The following is a 24,776-nucleotide window of genomic DNA, read 5'->3' on the forward strand; positions in this document are numbered from 1 at the left end:
AATATTGGCTCAATGATACACATTCTCTGCTCAGCAGATTATACGGGTACACACACACACACACACAGGATGTCACAGGCCACCCAGACTGCCTGAAAATACTCAGAAGGAAGAACGGTTGTAGTGGAGGAAATAGAACAAGATTAGTTGCTTATCTGGCAACTTCGATGTGGTTTCAAACTCTTCTTGTCATTTTTACTGTGATGGATAACTTGTGAGGCAACTCAGCTGAACTCAGTATTTACCACATTTTAGGGCTTGAGCTTGAAAATATTTAAGACAATTAACAATCATTATTGTGGGCCCCCAATCATTTTCATGGGTAGAATAGGCTAGGAAAACCACTCACACCTCTGGAGTGTTTCTCAGGATAATCTTTTAGAGATATCAAAAAATCTGCCCATTGCTGACTTTTATTGTAAGGGAGGGAAAATCCTAAAATTTGGCCTGACTGTCTGTACACACAGAATTGCTGGTACTGCTCTCTTAATGTAAGAAAAATAATAACAACAATATACATAACATTGTAATATTAGTAATTAGAGCTTGCACTCAGCCGGGCAAAAAATTAAGCCTCCATACTCGCTTTTTTTACATCCACTCGGATCCTCATTTGAATCACATTTTTGCACAGTTAATGAAAATTAATGACTGAAAATAAGATATGGATTTTGAATTTTAATTCAACTAATTTATTGGAAAATGCAAACTTGTGAAACAGTCCTGACAAAAAAAAAAGACAGTACCTTTAAGAAAAGAATGACAATAATTTGACCATATAGGGACATGTTCAAGCAAGGTAAGTCATCTAAGTTGCATCACAGGAATTGTCAAACCTGTAATCAGTCAGTCGGCCTATTTAAAAGGTGACAAGTACATAGTCACTGTGAGGTTAGCTGACATGGTTTATACCGCACTAAACATTGGCCAGAGATAAACAAAGGAGAGTGTCTGAGGAAATTAGAAAGGAAATTATAGACAAGCATTTTAATAAATGCTACAAGACCATCTCCAAGTTTGATGTTCCTGTGATTACAGTTGCACATTTTCTGAAATTTAAGATCCACCGGACTGGTGCCAACCTCCCCAGATGTGTCTGCGGGAGAAAAACTGATGACAAATGGAATACACGGATAATATAAATGAAACTAAAGAGACCAAAACAACCTCCAAAGAAAATAAAGGTGAACCCCAAGGTCAAGGTGCATCAGCATCAGATTTATACCTTTTGTCATCGTTTGAGCCTAAGTGGACATCTTTGGAGATGACCAAGCAGGACATCACTGTTAAAAATAAATTATGTATTAAAAAAAAAATGCCTGGGTGTTGGAACTGAAACTGGAATTTTTGGAAAAGACCCAACAGTATACATATCCAGAGATGCAAAAATGAATCATACCAAGAAAAGAATACAATTCTTTCTATGAAAAATGGAGGACTGTTGGTTATATTCTGGGGCTGCTTTACTCCATCTGGCGCAGTGTGTTTTGAATCTGAGTATTGTACAAAGACATCTCACGTCATTTGCTTCTTGTGACTTTTTTATACCACTGAAAAACGGATGTCTCGCCATTCATAATTTGGGGATTTATTAACATTGATTATATATTTATTCTTACATGGCAATTAAATGAACTCGAACATTGCCCATACAGTCGCTGAAGGATTTATGAAGACACCTGATTGACTCTCAAGTGGATTCTTTCTGTTTCGATTTTTATCTAGTTTGGACATATCAACGGTCGACCAGTATCCCGAAATGATAGGTTGTTAGGAGCTGTATAAATTTTTTCTCGATTATGCATCAATATGCTTGAAGTGCGGCTCATCAAGATTTGTGGTTACAAAGAGCTCTTTGAGCTGCTCCTCAGGGTGAGCTATTATCATTTCTAGTCAGGAATAACCTCCAATTAATGAGCCAGGTGGTATTTTCATAGTTAACACCTGGGATACCCCTGAACTCAGCAGGTAGAATTAATTATATACTACGCGCTGTTTCAAAACGTGCAATCTGCTTTACTTGCTTGTCTTCTACTGGCCACATGAAACTAGAATTAAGACCATTTATTCCTTTTTGTCAAAGGGGTAATATGACGGGATAAAAAAAAAACATTTTGTATGACTTCTATTCAAAATATTGGGTTTCTGGAGCTAGCAATCAAGTGTGAAACTAAAAAAGAAAAGGATTTTTTTTTTGTGTGTGTTTGTGAGATGTCATGTCTGTAAATCTGTCTGTATTCAGATTTTGGGACGACTGTCACCTCACGCTCTGGCTCATTTAAAAAAATCTGACCCGCCACATCAAGTTTCTCCAACCATGGGGCGAAATAAACACGCTAAACACATAATTGCGAACAACTATTTGCACAAGGCATGCTGGTAAATCCAGCTGCAACTCCTGCCGATGCTACAATACGCATGTGCCGGTTCTGAAGGATGGAACCATTAGGATTGTCTCCTTGGAAAGCATACGTTTCACTTCCAAGTATTAGTCTGTTGACTTCATGTTCCTCTCAGATTTCTGCAGCGCAGCATGGATGCTGTGGCCCAGTTCACACAGGCTAAATGATTTTATCCAGGCAAACACGACAGCATTAAGCAAGAATGTGTGTGAAGAAAGAGCAGCCAGCAGGGAACATATGCACAGCCTCTTCAACATTGTCTTCACTTCAACCACATCCATAAAAACATGTGAGTTGTGATTAATCACTGTCATGGGACTATTAGAATTTGTATATCCGGATCGTGTTACATTGGAGATAAAAATCTAAATCTATGTGCTGTTCATTTCTCTGTAGCGTCACCAATATTTTACTCCTGGCAGTGATTAGAATTGGTGGTGGCCCTTTTTTTTTTTTTTTTTTTTTTAAACAAGTATATCATCAAAAGTAACATTTTACTTGCCAAAACAATTTGCCACTTCATGTCCTTATTTTGCCACATTGTTTCATTTAGAAATATAGCTGTTCCATTTAATTTTTTTTTCCAGTTTACAAAAACTCAAATTTTATAAGTTACAAATGACTAAAGCACATACTGGCTGTTGAATCACAACAATAACAGAGCAGGTCAGTTGAGTGAAGTATTGTACCTTGAACATTACCAAGCAGCGAGTCGACACATGCTCTCAATACGATGCCATGCACATCTGCAAATGGCACCCATGATAATACACACATATTTTTTTTTTACTCTGTGAAACAATTTGTGATTTACGTCTACTTTCTTTAGCACTGAATCTCATTGGAACAGCTGTGCCTAATGTTTTGGCAGGTGAGTGTATACAACATGGGAGTAACCTGTTACTAATTTGACATTCAGGCTCTTTTACTCAATGGGACCCTTGCTGCCTTGGATACACATAGGGGACCGTGGGAGAAAGTGACAAAACTTGGAGAAAAAACACACAGGAGCAAGGAGAGCGTGCATAGTCGTCACTGTAGGACCCTTACTGTGAGAAAACAGAGATTCTGAACCACTGTGCTGCTCAGCTATCCGGCACTTTACGATAAACATCCTAAGGTAAATACTGCACATTATAAATCTTTGGAGGGGGACATCCTGCTTGGGAACCTTTGCTTACACCAATAGTGTGAAAGTGAGAATAAGATACACTACAATCGAATGCTGTAGGAATGATTCAAATTCAGTGTACATAATCAAAAAGGAAGAGGAATTTATTTAAAAAAAAAAACTGAAACTGTGGTGGTCAATAGTTATGGTAAAATGCATTCTTTTATGATCAGGAATGGAATCGGTGCTCATTAGGATGAGTTTGCTTACCTAAAATGATCAAAGTTGACTCGTATAAATCTCCCCAGGAAGTTCCCGCTATGGTTTCGTCTTGTTGCCTGGGGGCTCAGCATGCCATATGGAAGACATGTGCACAAATGTAGAGACAACCCGCCTCTTAGCTGTGTTCTATGTTATAATTAGTTGCTTCCCTTGTGAAGAATGAGGCTACTGTTTATCTTTGTCCAAACCTGCCTGTTAAATCATTATTAGCTGGCCAAATGCTGTTGGAGGAGTGAACCAGCTCAGTGTGAGTTATGACCAAATATCTGCTGTGTCTGACTGCCCTTTAATAGATGTCTCTGACTTTAGCTTGGGTCCAGTTTGAAGAGCACCATGGTTCCTTCAGGCCTGGAAACTGAAGAAATATGAGCGGTGAGTCACAGGAGGATGTAGAAAGCCCCATATGAAAGCCAGAAAAGACATGACATATATCAATGCAATTTTGCTCTTGTCCACTCAGATTATGGTATTAGTTCTCCAGTGATTAATAAGACAAACTGAAAAAGTGCCTTTCCCAGAGCCTTTGTAATGGTTTCATTGCAGTTTGTTATGCAGCATTTTGTCTTAATCCATGAACAAGATAGTCGAAGCCATTTGCAGACCCCTGATAACGTGTTTACTGCATTTGAGTACATTCATCACGCTAAGAGGTTGTTTACATGACACTGACTGGTTTACTTTTCATTTTAAACCAGTCAGCACCAGCAAGGCTTTCTCTGCTTGCTTTAACGCTATCAGAAGCACTAAATTGTAACGCAGGAATTTGTCTGATGCAATAGTACTAATCTATTCTCAACAGTCCATTCGTTTAATTTCAGAGAGTTTCTCTTGTCTGCACTGCTTCCAGTATGGATGTTAGAGTTTTTTAATAAATAAATATAAAAATAATTTTGAGTTGTTTAGCCCTCAGCTTTTATTTTCACTTGTTTTTACTGATGTTTTAAGTTTTTGCCATGGAATGCAATCTTTGCAGTACTGACATTGAGATTTTTTATGCAGGTATCCATCCATCCATCCATTTTCTGTACCGCTTCTCCTCACTAGGGTCGCGGGGGGTGCTGGAGCCTATCCCAGCTATCTTCAGGCAGGAGGGGGGGGGCACCCTGAACTGGTTGCCAGCCAATTGCAGTATGCAGGTATTGTATCAAAGTCAAAATGTTGATATTGTGACACTGGTCCCCACTGAAGGCCCAGGTATCAAATTGGATGGCCTGCACAATGCACTATACGGATAACATAATGCAGTATTTACGGTAACGCTCTTTCTCACAAAACTACTTTTTATAGTATCCGGATGTGTTACTCAAAAAATAAAAATAATAATAATGGAAGATAATGATTTAATGAAGTGGCAAAGCTATCGCAATGCAGTGGTAATCATGATCCAGCGGCAACATGTGGGTTGAGACGTTCAAATTGATTCTGGATAATTGGGGGCTGGAGCTCCATGAGGGAGGCACTCAAGATAGTAGTCAACAAGTTAAGATCTTCACTGGTACAGCCTCCACAAGCAATTTGCAGGAATTCACAAAAACCGAACTGGCTGATCGCCCGTCGTATGAAGCAGAGAGTACCGGGGGATTTGAACACACGTAGATGATAAGGAGACGAGGAGCTGCTGTGAGTCTGCTGAGCTAGAGCTCCAGCCATCGGAATCCACAGCCTGAAACAAATTCAGAAAAGGATTCTGAAGCAAGACTCAGGAGGTCCTGAGCCAGATTCCAACACTGCACCTCTGAACCGTGAGGCCATCGTGCTAACCAGTCGACCACCGTCCCGCCCCAAAAGTATCTAAAAAGTTATTTAAAAAAATAAAATAAAAATAAAAATGTCACGGTACCTTTAATGATTCACCCCTTTCTCTCCTTCTCAGCTGGGTCAAGCTCAACAGTAAAACCCTTCTCTCACATTAAGTTCTATTTCTGGATTTATGTTCTCATTAACCTTTTCTCTCTTGGCTATCTCTTGTGTTCTTATCTGTTGGCATCCCCCAATATTAAAAACACTTAAGAAAAAGATAAAGACTCTTGGTAAGTTAATTCTTGAATTACTCACTTTTTTTGCCTTCATTTACTTGCTTTATGCAGAATTTGGTCAGACAAGCAGCAATAGCAACTCAGGCTGGAAAATTGCATGAGATGTCACGGTTATGCAGTACAATGATTAATGTGGCCAAACACTTCCTGCGCTTATTATACAAGGAACAATTGCTTGCTGACTATCAAAGGGCGGCTGTGGTCTGAAGTTCAGGGAATAGAGTTCAAGACCAGGAACAGAATGATTAATGCTACTGGCCAAAGTTATCAATATCATTAATTCCAACATAAGTACGCATCAACTTTCTCAAATTATAACTGGCTTCAAAATATTCAGCAGTCAATAGAAGATAATAGAGTTAACTTTGTGGTAGTGCTTCAAGTAAACATCCTCAAAGCTATTTGGTGTATTTCTTGATGTGCTTATTCACTGAGCACTGACAGTTTTCCGTCACACCTAAATAATACCCAGCACAATTGAACTTTACAATAATTCTAATTGAATTGAAAGTTTTTGGTGATTTATGAACAATCCCCTCACATATATTGTAAATTATTGGCTCCATGGGAGCTTAGCTCTTTTCGATTGTACATAACTCAAATGCTGTATTTCATGCAAAATGACATTGTATGTATTTAAATCACATTAAGAAATGAGAAAAAAAAACACCAAACCAAAAAAACTAATGTGTTTACAGAGTGCACTGGCATGCCAGGGACTTTGGATGTGCGTGTATGTGTAAGTAATCATTCACGAAAAACTGCATTGTTTTTGGCAGATTGATGATAAGAATGGTCACAATGTGGTTCCATGCACATTTTAGAAATTTGACAAATATTTCAAAAACAATTGTGTCGTTGTGTTTGGTCATCTTGTTCATAAACTTGCATGCTAAGCATGATTTTCTGATGTAAACTACTGTTAAGGTTTTGTTGTTATTCAAAAATGTAAGTTACATCTTAAACCACCGGTCTGCAGACTAGTACCATTTGGTTGAGAAAAAAAGCGATAGAGTAATGGCCCTCTTGATGATTAGTTTGCCCTCGAAAGACACTCGAGCAAACCATATTCGTAAGACATTCGAGCCTTTTCCCTTTATGGTCGCTTGAAGACGAGAAGAGGGTTTAGTTACAGTGTGTGACAGCTCATTTCCTACCTCATCCTGGTTCCTTCTTTGGATTGTATTTGTGTGTGCACTTTTAATAATGTGTATTCAAGCAACAATGAGATTGTAGGGTGAAATTTGCAACTGTCTACTTGTGTGGACTGATTGGGTGACAACAATGGGGAAATGTCAGTATTTTGAAGGTAATGCCTCTCAGCAACATATTGTCAGTAAATAAAAAACAAACTATTAGTCTTTTTTTCAAATTTGTGAACTGATCTTTGAAATAGTTTGTTTATAAAATGAAGTGAACTGAATCATTACAATCAGTACATCAAAAATATTTGTTCACCTGATTGTTTGACTCCCTTTACCACCACCCCCCTCTCCTCAAGGGGAAAGACGGAGCGAGTAAAAAAAAAAAAAAATCACTTTTGTGCCCACCCTGATGTTTCAGTAATTGTAATGTGTGCGTTTGCATTATTATCAGGGCTGTCAAAATTAAAGCGTTAACTCAGGTGATCAATCCAAATTTTTTTTAACTCAGTTACATATTTTAACGCAATTAACTCAGTTTGATTTACTTCAAAAATAATTTGCACACTTTGCAAATATTGTGCCATATTAGTTGTACATCTTTAGCAAGTCTCAGAACAAAACACAGTCTTCACGTTACCACTTGGCCTTACAAACCAACACTGCTGGTGTGTGGCGCTTGTGGGCAGTTGTGAGAAATTTTTTTTGGAAGAAAAATGCCTGTAAAGATGTCTCCATTTAGATCGTATTCAAGAATCAAAGAAAGCTATTAGAACAGTCTTTGAATGAAATGTACTTCATATTTGATGATTTTGCATCAATTCCAAGATTTTATTCAAGAAAATATCTGTTATAAGCGTCGCAAAAAATAGTGGTTGAAAAATGTGATTAATCACGATTAATCATGGACTTTTGTTGTGATTAATTAGTTAAAAAAAATCACTTGATAGCACTAATTATTATTGTTATTATTTCTATCAAAAATGATGCAGCTATAACGTACGAATAAGAATGTCAGCACAGTACGTTCCCTCATTGACTCGTTCATGAACGACAAGTTCCCTCACTGATCCCTTCGTGAACGCCAATAGAACAGCAATATGTTCAATAAAATCAATTGAACCGAGAAAAGAACAAATGACTCAAGGAAGTGATCCATTCACTCTAGTTCACTGAAAAGATTTGTCCTTTTAAACGAAACGCTAGCGAACGACCAACACTCGCATGGTGCTCCGTGATGGGATAATTTTAGCAGACGACACACAAAATGACCAAAAATGTTAATTGCCTGATTTTTTTTTTACCTTTATGCGTTTGAATTGTTTAATATTAGGGAAGTCCTTATAAGTGTACTAGGCTTTTGTATATGTGGAAGAGTTATTGCAAGAGAGTGGACAAAATTGACGTTTACCCAATTGTAATTTCTTGACCGATAATCTCATTGCGATACAGAAAGGAAAACAAAAACACTGCATAGGACAAAGAAAAACAAAAGTACAAATGTGAAAACAGTTATAGTCTCCTTTGGGAAAACTGCAAGTGACAGCAATTACAGTGCAGTCTTCCTACTGTTAAAAATTCTCATCTTCTCATGCGTTGTGAGCTAATGCTTCACACATTACTTCATTACAGAAAGTCAAAATTCAGCTGGGAAAAAAAAGTCAAATGAAAGTGCAAAAAAACAAGTTGTTCAACCGTTTTACATGTAAAGACTTAAATGATGAACTATCATCACAATAAGTGTTTTTGGTGTGAGACGATTGGCTCATTGCAATATATATATATTTTCATTGAAGCTTTTGCATTTTCAAATAAGCTTCTCCAATGGGAATTTTCCATTATATGACTATATGATCACAAGTCTTTGAGATGCCACAACCACTGCTCAACTAATAAGAATATCTTGACTCTGCAGCATTTGCAAGCAAGCCTCGGTCAGTTAGACTTTTAGTAACCACTTTGAGCCTTTGGTTACCACTTCATTTTAGGAGTGTGATGGCCACCACTTTTATCATTGGATGAAAAAAGGAAATAAGCACAAACATGTGTAAATGTAAGATAAATGAACATTTTTTTTTTTTGCAAAGGTTATTTGGCATGACTTTCTCCCTCTGTTTTTACTTATTGCAGTTGCAAACCTGACAGAACCGGTCTCAGGTTCTGTAAAAACGTTGACAACCTTAAGATTTGTGCTGGTACTAAGATGTTCCATTTCATGGATACTAAAAAAAAAAAAAACTTCAAAGTGTGCAGCACTACGTTTGTGCGGAAAAAAAAAGAGAAAACAAATTGATGACTGATAATAACGAGGTGAGAGGTGTACTCTGAGAAGGCGTAACAAGCCTTGGCTGTGGCGCGCCAAACTGTGATTTCCGCCTATTAAAAACACAAACCCGGAGCTCACCCAGGTCGTCATTATGCAGACTTGTTTCCGTGAGGGTCAACGCTGACACGGTGCTTGGCTCTGATAGCATGTCTCCATCTAATTGTAAGAACACTCATTATGGCTGATAAGGAAGAACATTAATCACTCAGAGAGGTTTGACCTGCAGCTGCCCCTGGATGTGTTTGGCTGGGAGGGGGGCTCTCATGGGCTGACTCAAAAGATCTCATTATATCGTTGTCTTGACAAAGATAGCTGTATCTATCAAACAGTTCGAAAGACCTGCTGTCATACATTTGGCCTTTTTTCTGTGTGGTCGGATAACTGCATGCTGGCACAAAGTGGCTGTCCATCGCTCAAGGAATATAAATGATGTGGTTCCAGACGTAGATAAAGTGTCAGCAAAGACACTAAGGAATATATAATGGAATTCTATTGTCATACAAGTTTGATGATGCCACGCGCATTTTATTTTTAAACAATTTGCTCTTTCCTTTGCTGTTGGTGGAATGGTAGAAAGCAAGTCTTTGAATGGCTGGTAAAAAAGAAAACTTTCAAAACATATCAAAAACACAATGCTGTTTCCAATATGGCATGAAAGCAAATGTAACAATTGATTGTTGTGGTTTGAATTACAGTAATCCCTCGTTTATCGCACGGGATACGTTCCAAAAATAACCCGCGGTAGGTGAACTCCCCGAAGTAGTCAGCTTTATTTTTTACTGTTATTTTACAATGCAATACTGTACTGCAGAATGAAAAAAAACCTCTTCTTTTCAGGCCCAAAATGTGTTTAAGAAATAGAAATATTCACGTTTTCTTGTGTTTTTCCACTTCTAGACAACAGTAACACCCCTAAGCCAATCAGGGTTCACTAAAAATAAGCACTGTAAAAAAATCTGCGAAGCCGCGATAGGTGAAGCGCGATTTAGCAGTACTGTATAATCGGCACTCCATCGATCTATCTATCTGTCTATCTATCTGTCTGTCTGTCTGTCCATCCGTCTGTGTTCAATGCAGATTTTAAAACATAAACAAGAATACTTGTCAAGTCCTGTCATTCAAGTCTCACTTATGTGGAGTGCCAAGTCAAGTCGCTCCCAAATTTTCGGCAAGCTCGTCGCAAGTCCTAAAAATTTCAACTCAAGTCTGACTTCAGTGTAGGGAACTTAATGCAGCTAACAATAACCTGCTCATTTTTCATGTAAAAAAGACAGCTTTAATAACATTTAACTGCAAACGGCAACAGTAAATTCTCCATTAAATGAACATTAATCTCAACGAAACTAAACATTAAAGTAAAAAAAATGTATAGTATTCAACAGCTTCAATTTTAATTCTCACTAGGAAACGTATTCCTTGCGTGGCATTAAGGATGTAACAACAGTAGTTTGATTAGCCTGAATTATTACCCTATAGTCACACAAATGGTATTTGTTGTTCTGGCTGAATGAAAATAACCTGGGAGAGGCTGCATGATCAAAGTTGTGCTTGAACTGCGCTAGTTTTTGTGTGAGAGCTGTACTGATATTCATGTACACGTGTAAATATTTACATGTTCACTGGGTTGATGCCAGGCCTGGAAGTGGGGTTCGAAGAGACGGTCCAATATGAGCTGGCAGCAGCCAAGAATGGCTTTGGACACGTGGAATGTTGCCTCTCTCATAGGTCATGAGCTGTGTGTTAACTTATCTTTAACGTGAAGAGATATATATTTTTGCTTGAGATGTGTGCACAAAAAGAAAATGGTCACGTTTAATTGTCCTCATTTTACCGGAGGTAAACTTGAGTTGAGAATGACCTTTGACCCAGCCTATGCACTAATTCACTGCTTGAGCCACGACGTCCCACAACGCGTTTCGTCGTACGTTGAAACCAGTGCTTCTCAATTATTTTCTTATACGTCCCCACTAGCAAGAAGAAAACGATTTGCGTCGCCCCATCCACCACCCACTTTCCGCCACAATTATAAATAATCGCATTTTTGTTGCAAAAAAAAACCCTGCACCGTATAGTTAATACTCGCTGTGCACAATGGGCAAGGAGAGCGCCACTGCCAACTACTAGTGTGGAAGTGCAATTACACTTTAATGTAGTACGGCGGAAAAAAAGCATGTTCCATAGGGTCACGCGCGCCCCCCTCAGCATCTCACCGCACCCCCCCAGGGGGTCCGCGCCAATATTTGAGAAGCACTGGTTTAAACACACCTCCTCTGTCTCCACAAGAGGACCAGACCAGCTCATGAATGCAGATCTGACACACAGTGTTATTTCAGCACATGGATAATTTTTTCTTGACACGCCATAATCCAGGACAAATATTCTCTTTCTCCTGTGTGAGCTTAGATTTGCAATCAGTGATTTGACTGTATAGTGTAGAAAGAGCAGACTGGAACATTTTGCTTCTCAGGTGCGCTGTTAGGACTAAAAAAAAAAAAACAATCATTGCAGTTTATTATTAATTGGCAAAGGAGACATGAAATCACTATTAGCGTAGAGTATGGTATATACCATATAGTATAGTATTATATATAGTATATATGATATAATATCTGAATTCCGACAACAACTGATCTCCTTTGGCCCTATTTTACTGAAGAACGTTTTCTCCAATCACGCAACAGCATGATTCTCATGCTGTGGAACAATTTTCTGCCTTGTGTGTTTAATATGAAGGGAAAGAGAGCAGTAATTTCACATCAGTGATTTAGCTCTATATTATGCTCTATGCTCTATAAACTCTCAAAAGTATCTCAGTGGATTCCCATTCCCATCCCATTCTTCAGAAGACACAGAAAGACAAATGCCGCTTTAGCATTTCAGGCATGGAACATTACGCTTAGTTGGGCTGTGTAAACGAACTGACATGCATGGCAGCTAACAGTTTTGAATGTGGGACAACCATTACATCTCATGAAGCAACTCATTCTAAAAACACACTCCTGACTCACACATCTGGCAGCTTGGTAGTTGAAGGAGCTGTTGTATTATAGTCAAGGTCCCATGTGCAATACTCCAAGCTTCACTTGGGCTTTATGTGATATATTTTTTTGAGTGTATCCACACACACACACACACACACACACACACACACGCACCCCCACACGCACGCACACACATGAGAGTACTTGGGAGTATGAGCAATCAGACACAGGGAAATACACATGGAGTGGTAGCAGGAAATTGGCTCCTCCCGAAAAGCAGACGTGGGTAAAGAAGCCAAAATTGTGTTGGGTCTTTCGCTAAAATATGTAAGACTCAACTAAACTAAACAGTGGTATTTCAAATAATTACTTGAGTGTCAGTAAACAAGTACTTAACGAAAAAACTAATGAAGTATTGAGTTATTGATGACTAACTTCTGATTTATATTTTTTCAAGTCAAAATATGAATGTCAAATACAAGAAATAAAAAAAATAATCAATTATATCATTCTAAAAGAACAACAAATGTAATAAAATTAAAGGGGAAGTCAACCACATTTTTTTTTTAATAATTTATTTTATGAAGTCCCACGAGTCTATATGTGGTATTCTAATTAATATTGCATTTGTGGAATATGAATTTAGCAGCAAAATCCACCCGTTTGTGCCCATTTGAGGGGTCGGGCATTTTGCTTCTTGCAGTTGACTGAAACTGGCAGTTGCTCAGGGCTCAGATCACAACTGATTGCGGCTCAGCTTGCAGACGTTACACGACCGAACACAGAAAACAGGTGAAACACAACAGTGTTTCAAGATATTTTTTAGAATGTAAAGAAGCGAAAATTGTTGTTTGTTGAATTTGTAGCATTAGGAAGTTGCATTTGCGCAAATGAAAAGCTATTTCAATAAAAAAAACATTAACAGGTCGAGTTACATTTTAATACAAGACCTCTTAGTTGATAGGAAGTTTACAATTCTTAATTCAATTTGCGTGTTCTAAAAAAATATAAAAATGATGGTCCCTCCTACAATTAGTGGACTTGGAGTCTTTTGTGCCGGCACCTCAAATGTCACCAATATCTCATTAAATCACTGCGCTACTACTTAGACCTCCTTCGAGCTGGTCTAAAGTCTAGTTCACTTTTAGTCACCATATTGCCAGGTGCGCTGGGGCCGTGTAAAAGAACACGCTCTCAGTCCACCGGAACGCCCATCTTGCCAAATTCACAAACACGCCATATTAGGGTTGCATCAATATCAAAATGAAGATGGATCCCTTTTTATACCCCAGCGCATGTGTGTTGTTGCCAATGTTTGCTGGAAGGCGAGGTGGAGGACCCAAAAAGCAGGGAAGCCAGGCGAAGTGTAACTTAGAGGGAATTTAATAGTGAACTTAACAGGGCAACAAGGTGCTGGGAGAAACAAACAAACGTGACCAAGTGCAAAATAACGACGAGAAACTAAACAGAGCAAAATGACGAGGAAAACAGGGACAGTGACAAATAACTTATGCGCGTGAACGAGAACGAGAACGAGAACGAGAACGAGAACGAGAACGAGAACGAGAACGAGAACGAGAACGAGAACGAGAACGAGAACGAGAACGAGAACGAGAACGAGAACTCGGCCGTGACAGTCAGGGAAAGGAAGCAATGTCCCGACAACAAGCCGTCGGTCCTGAGCGCTTAAGTAGTCCGGGTGATTGACAGTCAATGTGACACAGCTGCGTGACTCATGAGGAACCGGTGTGTGGCTGGTGGGCGCGTCTCTCATGTAACGATGACAAGGGAAGGGAACGAGCGCTGGAGGAAACGCCGCCACTCAGCTGGGACAACAAAACAAAGACATGACATGACCGAACGGGTCATGACAGTTGTCTACGATTGAGAAATAGAGCCGCAAGACTTGTACGAGACCAGAACTCACCAAGACTTTTTGGGATTATGGAATTTTTTTCAGCCCAATACTTGCAAGAATAAATGTTTTTAAAAAATGAAGTTTGAAAGAAGAACTTAGCTGCATGAAGCAAGTCCACTTTCAAGACACTAGCCCCTCACCGCTTTATCTCCAATTTTTGCTGTAGTTTTTTTTCTCAATCGGGATGTTGTCAGCTCAATGAAGCCTTAACCATATGTTTGTCCCCCCTGGTGGTTAGCTGAAAACTGCTTGCAAAAAAAAAAAAAAAAAAAAAATCACATTTCGATGTGCAGTAGAGCCCACATTTTAAAATGTGATCAGCTTGATTTAATTGTGGCAGCCAAAATTGTGATTGCGATTTAAATCAGATCCATTGTCCAGCCCTAACCCTAACATTTAGTTTAACACCAGTCAGCAACAATGATTAAGGGCCACGAAACGAAGATCAAAACTCAGTCAATATGTTCAACATCGTTCACTCACTCTTACAAGCTGTTTACGTAGTTTGTGTTTTTGGTAAATCACGCACCAACTATTAAAAATGTGAACAGGCAGATTTCTAAGGAATTTTAATATATACATACACAAATAACATTGCAATCCTTCCTACACATTCCTCTAGGATTTGGTTAAAAATGTGCCCTGCCGATGACCCGACTGAGGGTTGAGAAGGATCAGCTCACAAACGACAAAGCAGTGTTGTAAAGTTCTAAACAACAAGCGCATGTGATGTGAGTCTATCTTCTGGCCATGCATATTTATCACAGTTGTCGGTCTTTGTCGGTGTGTGTGTTTACATGTGTGCGTGTGCACCATCCAGCTCTTTAGCATGGGAAACAGACCCCCAGTTGTCATCTCACTGTAAAGTCAATTGGCACAGCAATAAAAACATTCAAACTAATTGACAAAGAAAAAGCTGATAAAAGAAGAGGAATGTTAAACCCAGAGGAGGAGGAGTGTCCCTAAAAAGACTGATCATATACATTCGGAATGTAAAAGACGGGAAAAAAATGAGAAGTTTGTCAAATATGAAGACGAACTGACAAAGTCTGACTGTCATGACCGAAAACAATAACGTGACCTGTGCATTTCTTTTGCATGGTATCGCAGAGCCCAGTAGAATAAATAAACCCTTAATAAATGAAGAGAGGGAAATCTCCTTATCCACAGCACCATTATTACAGTAAACATGCTGTTCATTAAAAACGATTCCATAGAAATCATTTGAAAGTGAAATATGTTCCAGGGTTAAACGTTTTCTCTGTAAAGTTATCCAACCAAATGGAGCAAAATCTAAAATAAACTGGTAAAGTTACTCACAGTTTTCTTTTGACACATAATGTCGGTGCAAGGCAGTCTTGCTGAAGGCAAACTGACTTTGTGCATGTCAGGATCGTTCGCCGGTAGGCGAGGAGGAGGTGGACCCAGAATGCGGGGAAGCAGGGAAAAGGGTAAGCTAAAGGGAATTTATTAAATTAATCAAACGAGGACAAACAACGTGGCGTGGACAAACAAACGTGGCAGGGTGCGAAATGACAAAGACAAACTAAACGTGACTAAACAGAACAAAAATGACAAGTAACGAGGACCGTGACAAACACTGGGGATCGTGGGCGAGGGCGAGGGCGAGGGCGAGGGCGAGGGCGAGGGCGAGGGCGAGGGCGAGGGCGAGGGCGAGGGCGAGGGCGAGGGCGAGAATGAGAGTGGCCGTGACAGTCCGTAAAGGGAGTAATGTCCCGACGCTGAGCTGTCGGGATGAGGTGTTCAAATAGTCCAGTCATTAAGTGAGCAGATGGGGATCAGGTGTGTGACGGTAACGGGGAACAGGTGCGTGGCTGGTGAGGAACGAGTGCTGAGGGGAAACGCCCCACTCAGCTGACAAAAACAAACACACATGGCGTGGGGGAAGGAATGTGACAAAAACAATAACAAACACACCAGACATGACCGACACGGGTCATGACAGTGCATTGGACATTTTGACATTATCAACTTTAAATCAATTTATAAAGAAGCTAAATGTATAGTGGAAAAAAACATCACACCTTACATGTCATTTAAATTTCATTTCTATGATCAGCTCACTTTTAGAAACAAAAACAAATAAACAAATAAGCAAAACAGTTGTGGAGTTGATTCTTTGAATGCTCACTGATTTGAAGTCTCACAAGATATCCAGACATTTTCTGTGATACCGCGCATGTTCGAGGTTCCAACTTCTAATCTTTGTGACTTTGGTAACCCTCATTTGCATGTTTTACAACCTTTACGACCATTCAAATGAGCCACCACTGTTCCATAGTCGTCCGATTTAAATTATAAACATCCCTGTCCAAAACAATTGAATTTTTATTTTTTTTTTGCTGTAAATTTAGCATTTGACTTAGAAAAAAGATGATTATGAGATATTTTATTTCCTGTCATTTCCAAAGGGATCTAATTTCACGACTCAACATCACCCGTACTTGTTATTCAACTTGCACACATCTGCAACAGTTGCATTTACCTGCACTTCTGTGTTGTCATTCAGTGTTTTATTTTGTACCAATTCTACTGGGGCAGAAAGTGCTCCTCTAGTGACAGGCTGCGTATTTGCTCGTAAATGTTCAAGTGTGTTGCGCTACCCTGTCAGTGAGTTGACTCACCGCATCTCTTGAGGTTACAAGTGTGTGTATGCATACAGTAACAATGTGCGTGTATGTGTGTGCCAGGTGGCCTCCTGAGTGGGAAGAACACCTGCATCTAGGCTGTCGACATCCCCCGTGTTTTGTTTTAATGTTGTTGTGATGTTACAATTACTGTAACGAGTTGTCAAAGGATTCACTGAGGTAAAACACCGAACCGATAAATAAGCACAACCCAGTTACCCAATGAGAGAGGCTTTTCTGTTATTACTTGAGGTAAATGTTCATGAATGAAAATGAAACATTTTAGGTTCCATTTTAAGTTACCGCCAATTAAGCCTGATTTTCTAACTTTTGTGGGCTACTTTTTTTTTTCACATTTGTTGCTTTAATGTACTTCTGTAGCGTGTTACTCAAAACCCTGGTTGTCCTTTTGCCCTTTTTTCTGTGAAGTACACAAACAAGACAATATTGATTATATTATACATACATAAGGGCTTTACGGGACTCTTTGTGTCTGAATAAAAGATTTAGAGAATTTCACTGGCCGTATGTTAGTCACAGAGTGGTGTGATCGCTGAGCCTTTGCTCCTTTCACAGATCTTACTCAGCTGCGAGCCATCGACAGCGAGAGGAGAGAGCCATGAAATAATGTGTTCTCTTTCAGTCAGTCTTTATATTTTGTGTTAAGTGGAATTGCATATGGCCTACCTAAAAATGAATGGGGCTTCATTTTAACAACGGGGCACACAAGTGGTCGATGCGCCGTTGTGTGGTCTCCATTATGGAACGGGGGAGTTTAGTAATATCGGTGATCCACTGGTGACAGCCGATGTCACTTTTCATGATTTAAAATATGGTTTTCTCCTCAAGGATTATGTCTGCATTGACATTTGCCACAAGGTTAAAGGTCACTGCTACTAAAGAAGGCAATACAATTGTTTGGTTACTGATATTATCTCTAATTCTTCCCCAAAATGGTTTGTTTATCAAAGGCCCCAGCCAAATTCCATCTGTTTAAGCATTCAACTAAATTGAATCAGACAGGAGGAAAAAGTGGAAGCATCGAGAATTGAAGTGGATATTTTACAGGAGGCTCCCCTTGCGAGATCAAATTAACACAAGCCACAGGAGACATTCTTAGGACCGACATGACAGGAAAATTAATCAAGAAAAATGGAGGATTATAAATTAGAGTGTGTCAAACTGGTAGCAGACCAGTCTGTAAAATATACTGGATATTTTGAAATTTCGGTACAGTCTCGCATCACATTTGTATCCTATAGTGACAGTCAATGTATTGAGACTTAGTCGACTAAGTCACATTACCGAATCTTTTACGTTATCTTAATTTCACTTCACTTCATCCTACGGCTATGTTTGTCGACAGGCCCTTGTCCTTCATTGGAATTTCATGTTTAAGAAAAAAAAAAGAACATTTTTGCACTGTGATTGACACATGGGAGGATAGAGATTATGCATCAAAATCACAACCACAACATAACTGTCTTCCGAAAGGATTGCCTAACTCTTCACCATTAACATCTGAGACAATCATCCATCCATCTGCTTCTGCTTATCTGAGGTCGTGTTTGCTAAGCAGCAGCCTAAGAAGCGAGGCCCAGCCTTTCCTCTTCCCAGCCACTTCAATCAACTTTTTTACTCTGTAACAAATGTTTTGGAATACCACAGACACAGTCCGAAACCTTCAAACGAAGAGGTTGTTAAGTTCCAAACAAGAACAATATTTATTTCTATCTTGAGTTGCTTCACATGGAATAACCGGGCATCCATATAATGCAGTCTATATATTATAGATATGTCTCCACATGTGGGAATCCCAAGCAAGTAGATCTGCTCCGAAATTGGGGTCAGTGAAGTTATCAGTTAGGTCACAATCTGGTCAATTGACCAGTTTATCCACATAGGCTTTTCCAAAACAGCGACAAAATTAGAGAGACGTTATATCCTAACTGACTTTGGGGAAAAGGTGGCACACTGTTACAGTCATGGGTACCTAAGAGCAATTAGTGTTCAATGAACGTGACACTCATGTAGAGCTGGGGGAAAAAAAAGGCAAACAACTCGGTTGTGTCGACCACAAAAATCGGTTGATGTAAATATGTATGCCTAAGTTGCAAAGTCAGATGGCGACAATACGAGCATTTAACATTTTTTTTTGTTGATGAGGGGTGCTGATGGATATTCGAACAATGATGTCTGAAGGTTGTTCGATGCCTTCATCTATGAGTAATTTAGAGACAGGAGATGGGTTGTATTGATGGATATCTGAACGACATGTCAAGTGTATGTCAGAACGTTCACATATAACGTGCACACTCAGTGATGTTGTAACGTGTCCCCTCGCACGAATTGGGGCCCCCAACGCACACTCTGCCCCATCTGTGATTTGAACCAAGAACCTTCTTGTTGGGAGGTAGGCACTCATATACTATGCCATGTGATAAATATTTGTCAATTTTTTATTTTTTGTGTGTTACATTTCTTTGCGATATGGGGGTGCATTAGTTTGCAGCTGCTTTGTCTATCTATCGACACTCCATCTCCCCTCTCAGACCAAACAGCAGACGCACTTCCTGCTCCCTGTGACATTCTCCCAAGGTGGCAAGTTTCATCACGGCTGACTTAATGAAAGTGACGAGCCTCGAACTACCTGCCAAGTCTGCTGCTCGGGGTGCACCGCACATAAAAGAACTGAGAGAAAACAGACTTTTGATTTTGCTGGTTCTTTTTGTTTAAAGAAAAAAATCGTTCTAAATTGGTCAATCAATGCTGGGTTGTACCCTTCAATCCTCTTCCATAATTCGCAATATTCAAATGTGATTATTTTAATAATGGCTCCTACAAGAACCACATGAAAAGAGGTGAAGATGTAATTTTACAGTGCATAGTTTATTTTAAAATGAGATTATACTGAATTTATCTGGGTGGCGTTTGTGATATAATGCCGGGCTGTATCGGATTACATACCCAAGATAATTTACATTTTACAGTCTTAAACTGATTTGATAGAGCAGACTCAGTGAGTTGCAAATCCTGAGCTGTGAACATGTTTCTGGGTTTAGTCGCACGGGTTAAACATTAAGGATATCCCGCATGGATAACACTGATTGAATGTTGATTTTCTGACACTTTATTCCATCAAAATCTGAGAGTCACATAATCACAAAATCCCTAATGATGCAGTGTGGCATCAATGTCAAGTCGGAATAACTATTTCTCATCCGCTTCTGCAATCAATGAGTCACCCATTCAGTACTTGCAGCACAGCGAACGAGAAGTGTCAGTCTGATATATATATTGTAGAGACCAAATACGCAGATAAAAAGTGACCGTTATCAGTGGGAAGTCCAGGTCAAGACATTCCTAAACTCTACCATCAATCGACATGAAACATACTCTTCGAGGATGTTGCTAAAATAATATAATCTGTCTAGGGTGAAAGGGGCAGGGAAAAACTAGTTAGCTAGCTAGTTAGCTAGCTAGATAGACTCTTATTTTAGTTAATTTATTCTAAAAATAATGTATCCAACTTCATAATAAGTTCCTAATCGTTTGTACTCAAAATTTAGAGCAGCTACTTTACACATGATGCAAAAGCAAGTTATCTCCATTAACCTTCGTCAGATAATAAATGATACCACCAAACACGAGAGTACTGTTCCTATATTGTAAAGTTGTATACAGGTATCCATTATTAGTTTTCCATCAACAACTAATGCAGTTATACACTCCTTGTACTAAAACATGCAGCAGAGACGGATTATTTACATTCAAACTGCACAGTGCGCTCGCATTGCCAGAAAATGTGAGCCACGAAAAAACGCACCGCAGACTCGGCAGAACATGACACAATCTGATCGTACTGTGAGATTCCAGGAAATACACATGCTTCCTGTCTCACTATTGACCCCCTCCAAGTTTTGATACGCCCTATTATGTACTGTCAGGTTTAGTTGCATTTACCCCATTTTGCTACGGCTGACGAGGTTTCTCATGGTTGTCATGGCAAATTTTTGGAAAGTTTAAAAATCTCGCAGGGCATCCACCACAGTTATGGTTAATTAAGTTTGTACAAATGCATTATCTTACGACTGTCCTGTTTTGTCCAAAGTGGCTTGAAAGCGACTGCCAGGCACATAGTATCGACGTAGACGTACAATTACAACTGTTGAGAATGAAAACACAGCATAACTGACTTACCTGATTTACACGGCTTTGTCGGCAATCTACCTTCAGTTGCAGCAATAGCGTGCATGCCTTTCCAAAAAAGACACATGATCAAAGTCAGATATGACCTTGGAATGATTTGCAATTACATTCAAAGACAGGAGAGGGAGCTTCATATTGCTTTCCCTCTGTGACTTGTCTAGGACATATCAGCAAGGGGAAAAAATACAGTGATGGTTGACGTTTTCATTGAGAGTAACCTTCACGCAAGATGTGTGGACAGATGGAGGACTTGATGTCTTTTCTTTTATTGTTTTAAAAAATTTTTTTTTTAAAGAAGCCCTTTAATGTTTGGAGCAATCATGACAACAATAATACAAATAATCTTGACTCAAGGTCTAAACTACATTTTAGCAATGATAATCTTATTTTACCTGCATCTTTAGAAAAATTCTGAAAGGAGGTGTTGAAGTGCTAAAGTGTATCCATCCATCCGTTATCCTGATTTATGTACTGCATCACTTTATTTATTATTATTTTTTTTTTTGTTCATTACCTCATCACTGATACATTTCAACCCCAAGAATTACACTCAGCCTCTAGCTAATTGGTTTTGATTAATCCCGCCAAACTGTTGACGTGATTTTAAGGTGAAGAATGGAAAGATTCCATGTTTGAATCTCGACTTTGGCCTTCCAATTTGGGGTTTCCCCCCCAGGCTGCTCAGTTTATTGAAGCCTGTAAATTGTCAATAGGGTGAATGTGGACAGTGGTTGGTGTGACATCACAGTTGCTCAGGGCTCAGGTAACGACCAATCACGACTCACCTATTCACTGACGTTGAGCCAATATTAATCAGAAGGCCATGTTTCAACGAGTGGGCCCACATAGAACATATTATTGTAAAGAAAAAAATTGGTTTGAAAAAAAAAAAATAAAAACAATGGACATATTATGCAATTACAAAACGGGTGATGGTTTGAGTTGAATTACTGTTTCTTTGAGGTCTGAAATAGTCGCTTTTTTCATATTCTCCACTTTTTAGTCTCTTTAGTTAGCTTTATGAATCATTCACTTTTCATGACATTCGTTTTTCATGAAATAGTACCAAACAAATGAGAGTCAATAAACGATTAAGCTACTGAGGCAGTGAAGAGTTATGATTTGTGTTTATTAAATACTATCTTTCCAAATCAAATTATCAAATTTAGGGGCCACACAAACAACATCAATTAAATATAAAAATCAAACTCCACTTTGTATTTTTGATTTGAGCACAAAATTTAATTATTACAAATCATTCAAATAATCAATTTGTGAGTTTTCACTTTTGATTGCCAATTGTAATGGAGAAATGGAATAATCCAGATGATTCCATTTTAGGATTGACCCTTCCAAGAAGTGCAGTTGTGTTGAAGTGACCTGAAAAGCCATGCAGAGTGTGGTGCTAAAAGGCATATCGAAACCCTTTGGTGGTGAAAGTCCCAGAAGCGCTCCACATTCGTGCAACATTAATCGAATCTTATTTTTGTTTTTTCAGTCTTCATATTACCCTTAGTTTTGAGAGAAGCAGCTGTTCCCCCTCACAAGACAAACAGGCTCCGACTGAGCCTCGGGGTTATTTTTGTCACTCATTCGCGATTTCATTAATGAGACAAACCTACACTCACAGCTTACTTAGAATGACAAAGAAATATTTATTACATCTTTTTCCATGATTGTTTTCAATAGTTATAGCTGCTCCAACATGTGTATTTACAAATAAACGCCCTTTTCGTAGAAAAATCTAGTGAGAGACTGAGCAGGGGAACGGAAACAGAGAAGTTTGGGAGGGGTAAAAGGTACACTCACTGCAATGTTAAAACAAACATGGCGTTTGGGGAACCGGTCGTTGCAAAGGTAACAGCAAGCTTTTCACGGAGGTGGATGCAAAAGATGAGAAACTGATTCTGCAAACCTGAAGCACAGTTGACATTGGGCTGCATGTTACATGGAAGCAAATTGAGGTGAAATAGCAACCGAACCCGTCGGACCAACACCAAGCGTCACCATTTGTTCAGAATATATGAAACATCAGCAATCGAAGTTAAATAGCTACAGGCGATGATGAACAAATGACCACTGAGATATAATTGAATAATACATCTGCATGGACTGGAGTGTCGACTTAAAAAAAAAACAAAGTAGATTTTGTAGCTCTTAAAGATCCATCCGACTTCATTAAGGCCCTTTCCATTCATGAGTGTCAGACGACCACTGCATGGACAATAAGCTCCGCTTTTTCACAAATTCACATCCCGAGGGTGTAATGCATCTATGTTTTATATAAAATACATATAAAATGAAAGCGTTTTCTAATATCAAACATTATTTTCTTACTGATCACCCGTCGAGGGGGGTGCGGACAAAATATCGAACGCTGTATGTTCCAATAGACTTATTGTTGGATACACAGTATCCAGAAAACTGTTTGTTTTTTTTCATGGTGACATGGCCAGAGGTGAGTCAACGGATATTGGTCGAAATCAGATATACAGAAGTTGGTGGTCGATGTCCAGGAAGTAAAATGAAACAAATAAATCCATCTTCTGGACAGATCTGAAGGCATGTGAACACACCCAATAAAACATCCACAAAGACAAAGACTCGGAAGCAAGTTCAATGAATCAGAGATCATGCAAATGCAAATAAGTTAGTGAATGCAGTGTTAGAAAACATCAAATTTGAACATGCAAGTGACTTATGAGTCTTTTTAGCACTCACGTTGAGCAGCAATCTCAGCACTCTAAGAGTATAAATGCGCTTCAGAGAGAAAAAAAAATTATTCACACGAATGTGGACGATCCGACTACAAAATTAAAACTTGGTGACATTGTTCCGTCTTTTGTAATGCACAGTTAGAAACTCACTCCAGTAAAGATTTTATGTAAAAAAAAGGTTTATCTGAAATTACTGCGATTCTTATTTTTTATTAACTATTTTAAAATGCACTCCACTGACACTTGACTAAATGAGAATGGACTACTTTAGCTTGGAACAACAAAGAAATTGAGCTCTGCACATCTTGGGGTTAAAGTTGACCACAATTCTGCCTCTTTCTAGCTTTCTATGCAGTTGATTTTTCATAAAATCAAAGGAGCTTTGTACATGACACCATGTGGACAATATTGGGACAATTTCAGCATGGAGGAAGTGTGTCAATTCTTCCGCACCAAACTAATGCAAGTGTGTTTGTGTCACTTGGTTTGTGCGCTGGCGAACAGTTCTACTGGAACCGAAAGAGGTGGTGCCACCAAACTGTTCCCACAAAGTTAGTAAATGTCAAAATGCCGCGGTAACAATGAATGATTCAGAGGAAATAAAGGATCGAATGATGACCTGTACTGGTGTCCAAACTTGCGTCAAGATCATTTCCAAAAAAAAAAAAAAAAGACAAAACCCACTGTGATGTACTTTAGTTTAGGCATGGGAACATCCCTGAACTCTTTCTGACATGTGTCACTATATACAGTAATTGTGTAATGACAGTGAGTCACAAAAGGAATATGTAATGCAAGAGGAAACCTACAACTGTGACATTCATTAATACCATATTTGAACACATTTTCCACAATTTGTACACCCTGAAAGCACATCAGACTTTTTTTTTTTATTCCTTCCAGGACTTTGTAAATCCACTAAAAACATTTAGATTAAAACAAATACACAAACTATATTTAGTATTATTGTATGATTTTCCCAAATGAAATGTGTGTTATGTTAT

General features: G+C 38.9%; 1 protein-coding gene across 1 annotated transcript in view; it reads right to left on the bottom strand.

The window, feature by feature from the left end:
* LOC148319525 (uncharacterized) overlaps positions 1-15,918 on the bottom strand; it is a 37,128-nt gene extending 21,210 nt beyond the window's left edge. Inside the window, exon 1 of the mRNA XM_088282089.1 lies at positions 15,519-15,918. Coding sequence (XP_088138215.1) covers positions 15,519-15,584 — 66 coding nt within the window. The 5' untranslated portion in view covers positions 15,585-15,918. The remainder of the gene's footprint in view (positions 1-15,518) is intronic.
* Positions 15,919-24,776: the final 8,858 nt, after the last annotated feature.

Source organism: Idiotropiscis lumnitzeri, chromosome 18, assembly GCF_059441095.1.
Source record: "Idiotropiscis lumnitzeri isolate Australia: NSW breed Sydney's pygmy pipehorse chromosome 18, RoL_Ilum_1.0, whole genome shotgun sequence".
Lineage (NCBI taxonomy): Eukaryota > Metazoa > Chordata > Actinopteri > Syngnathiformes > Syngnathidae > Idiotropiscis > Idiotropiscis lumnitzeri.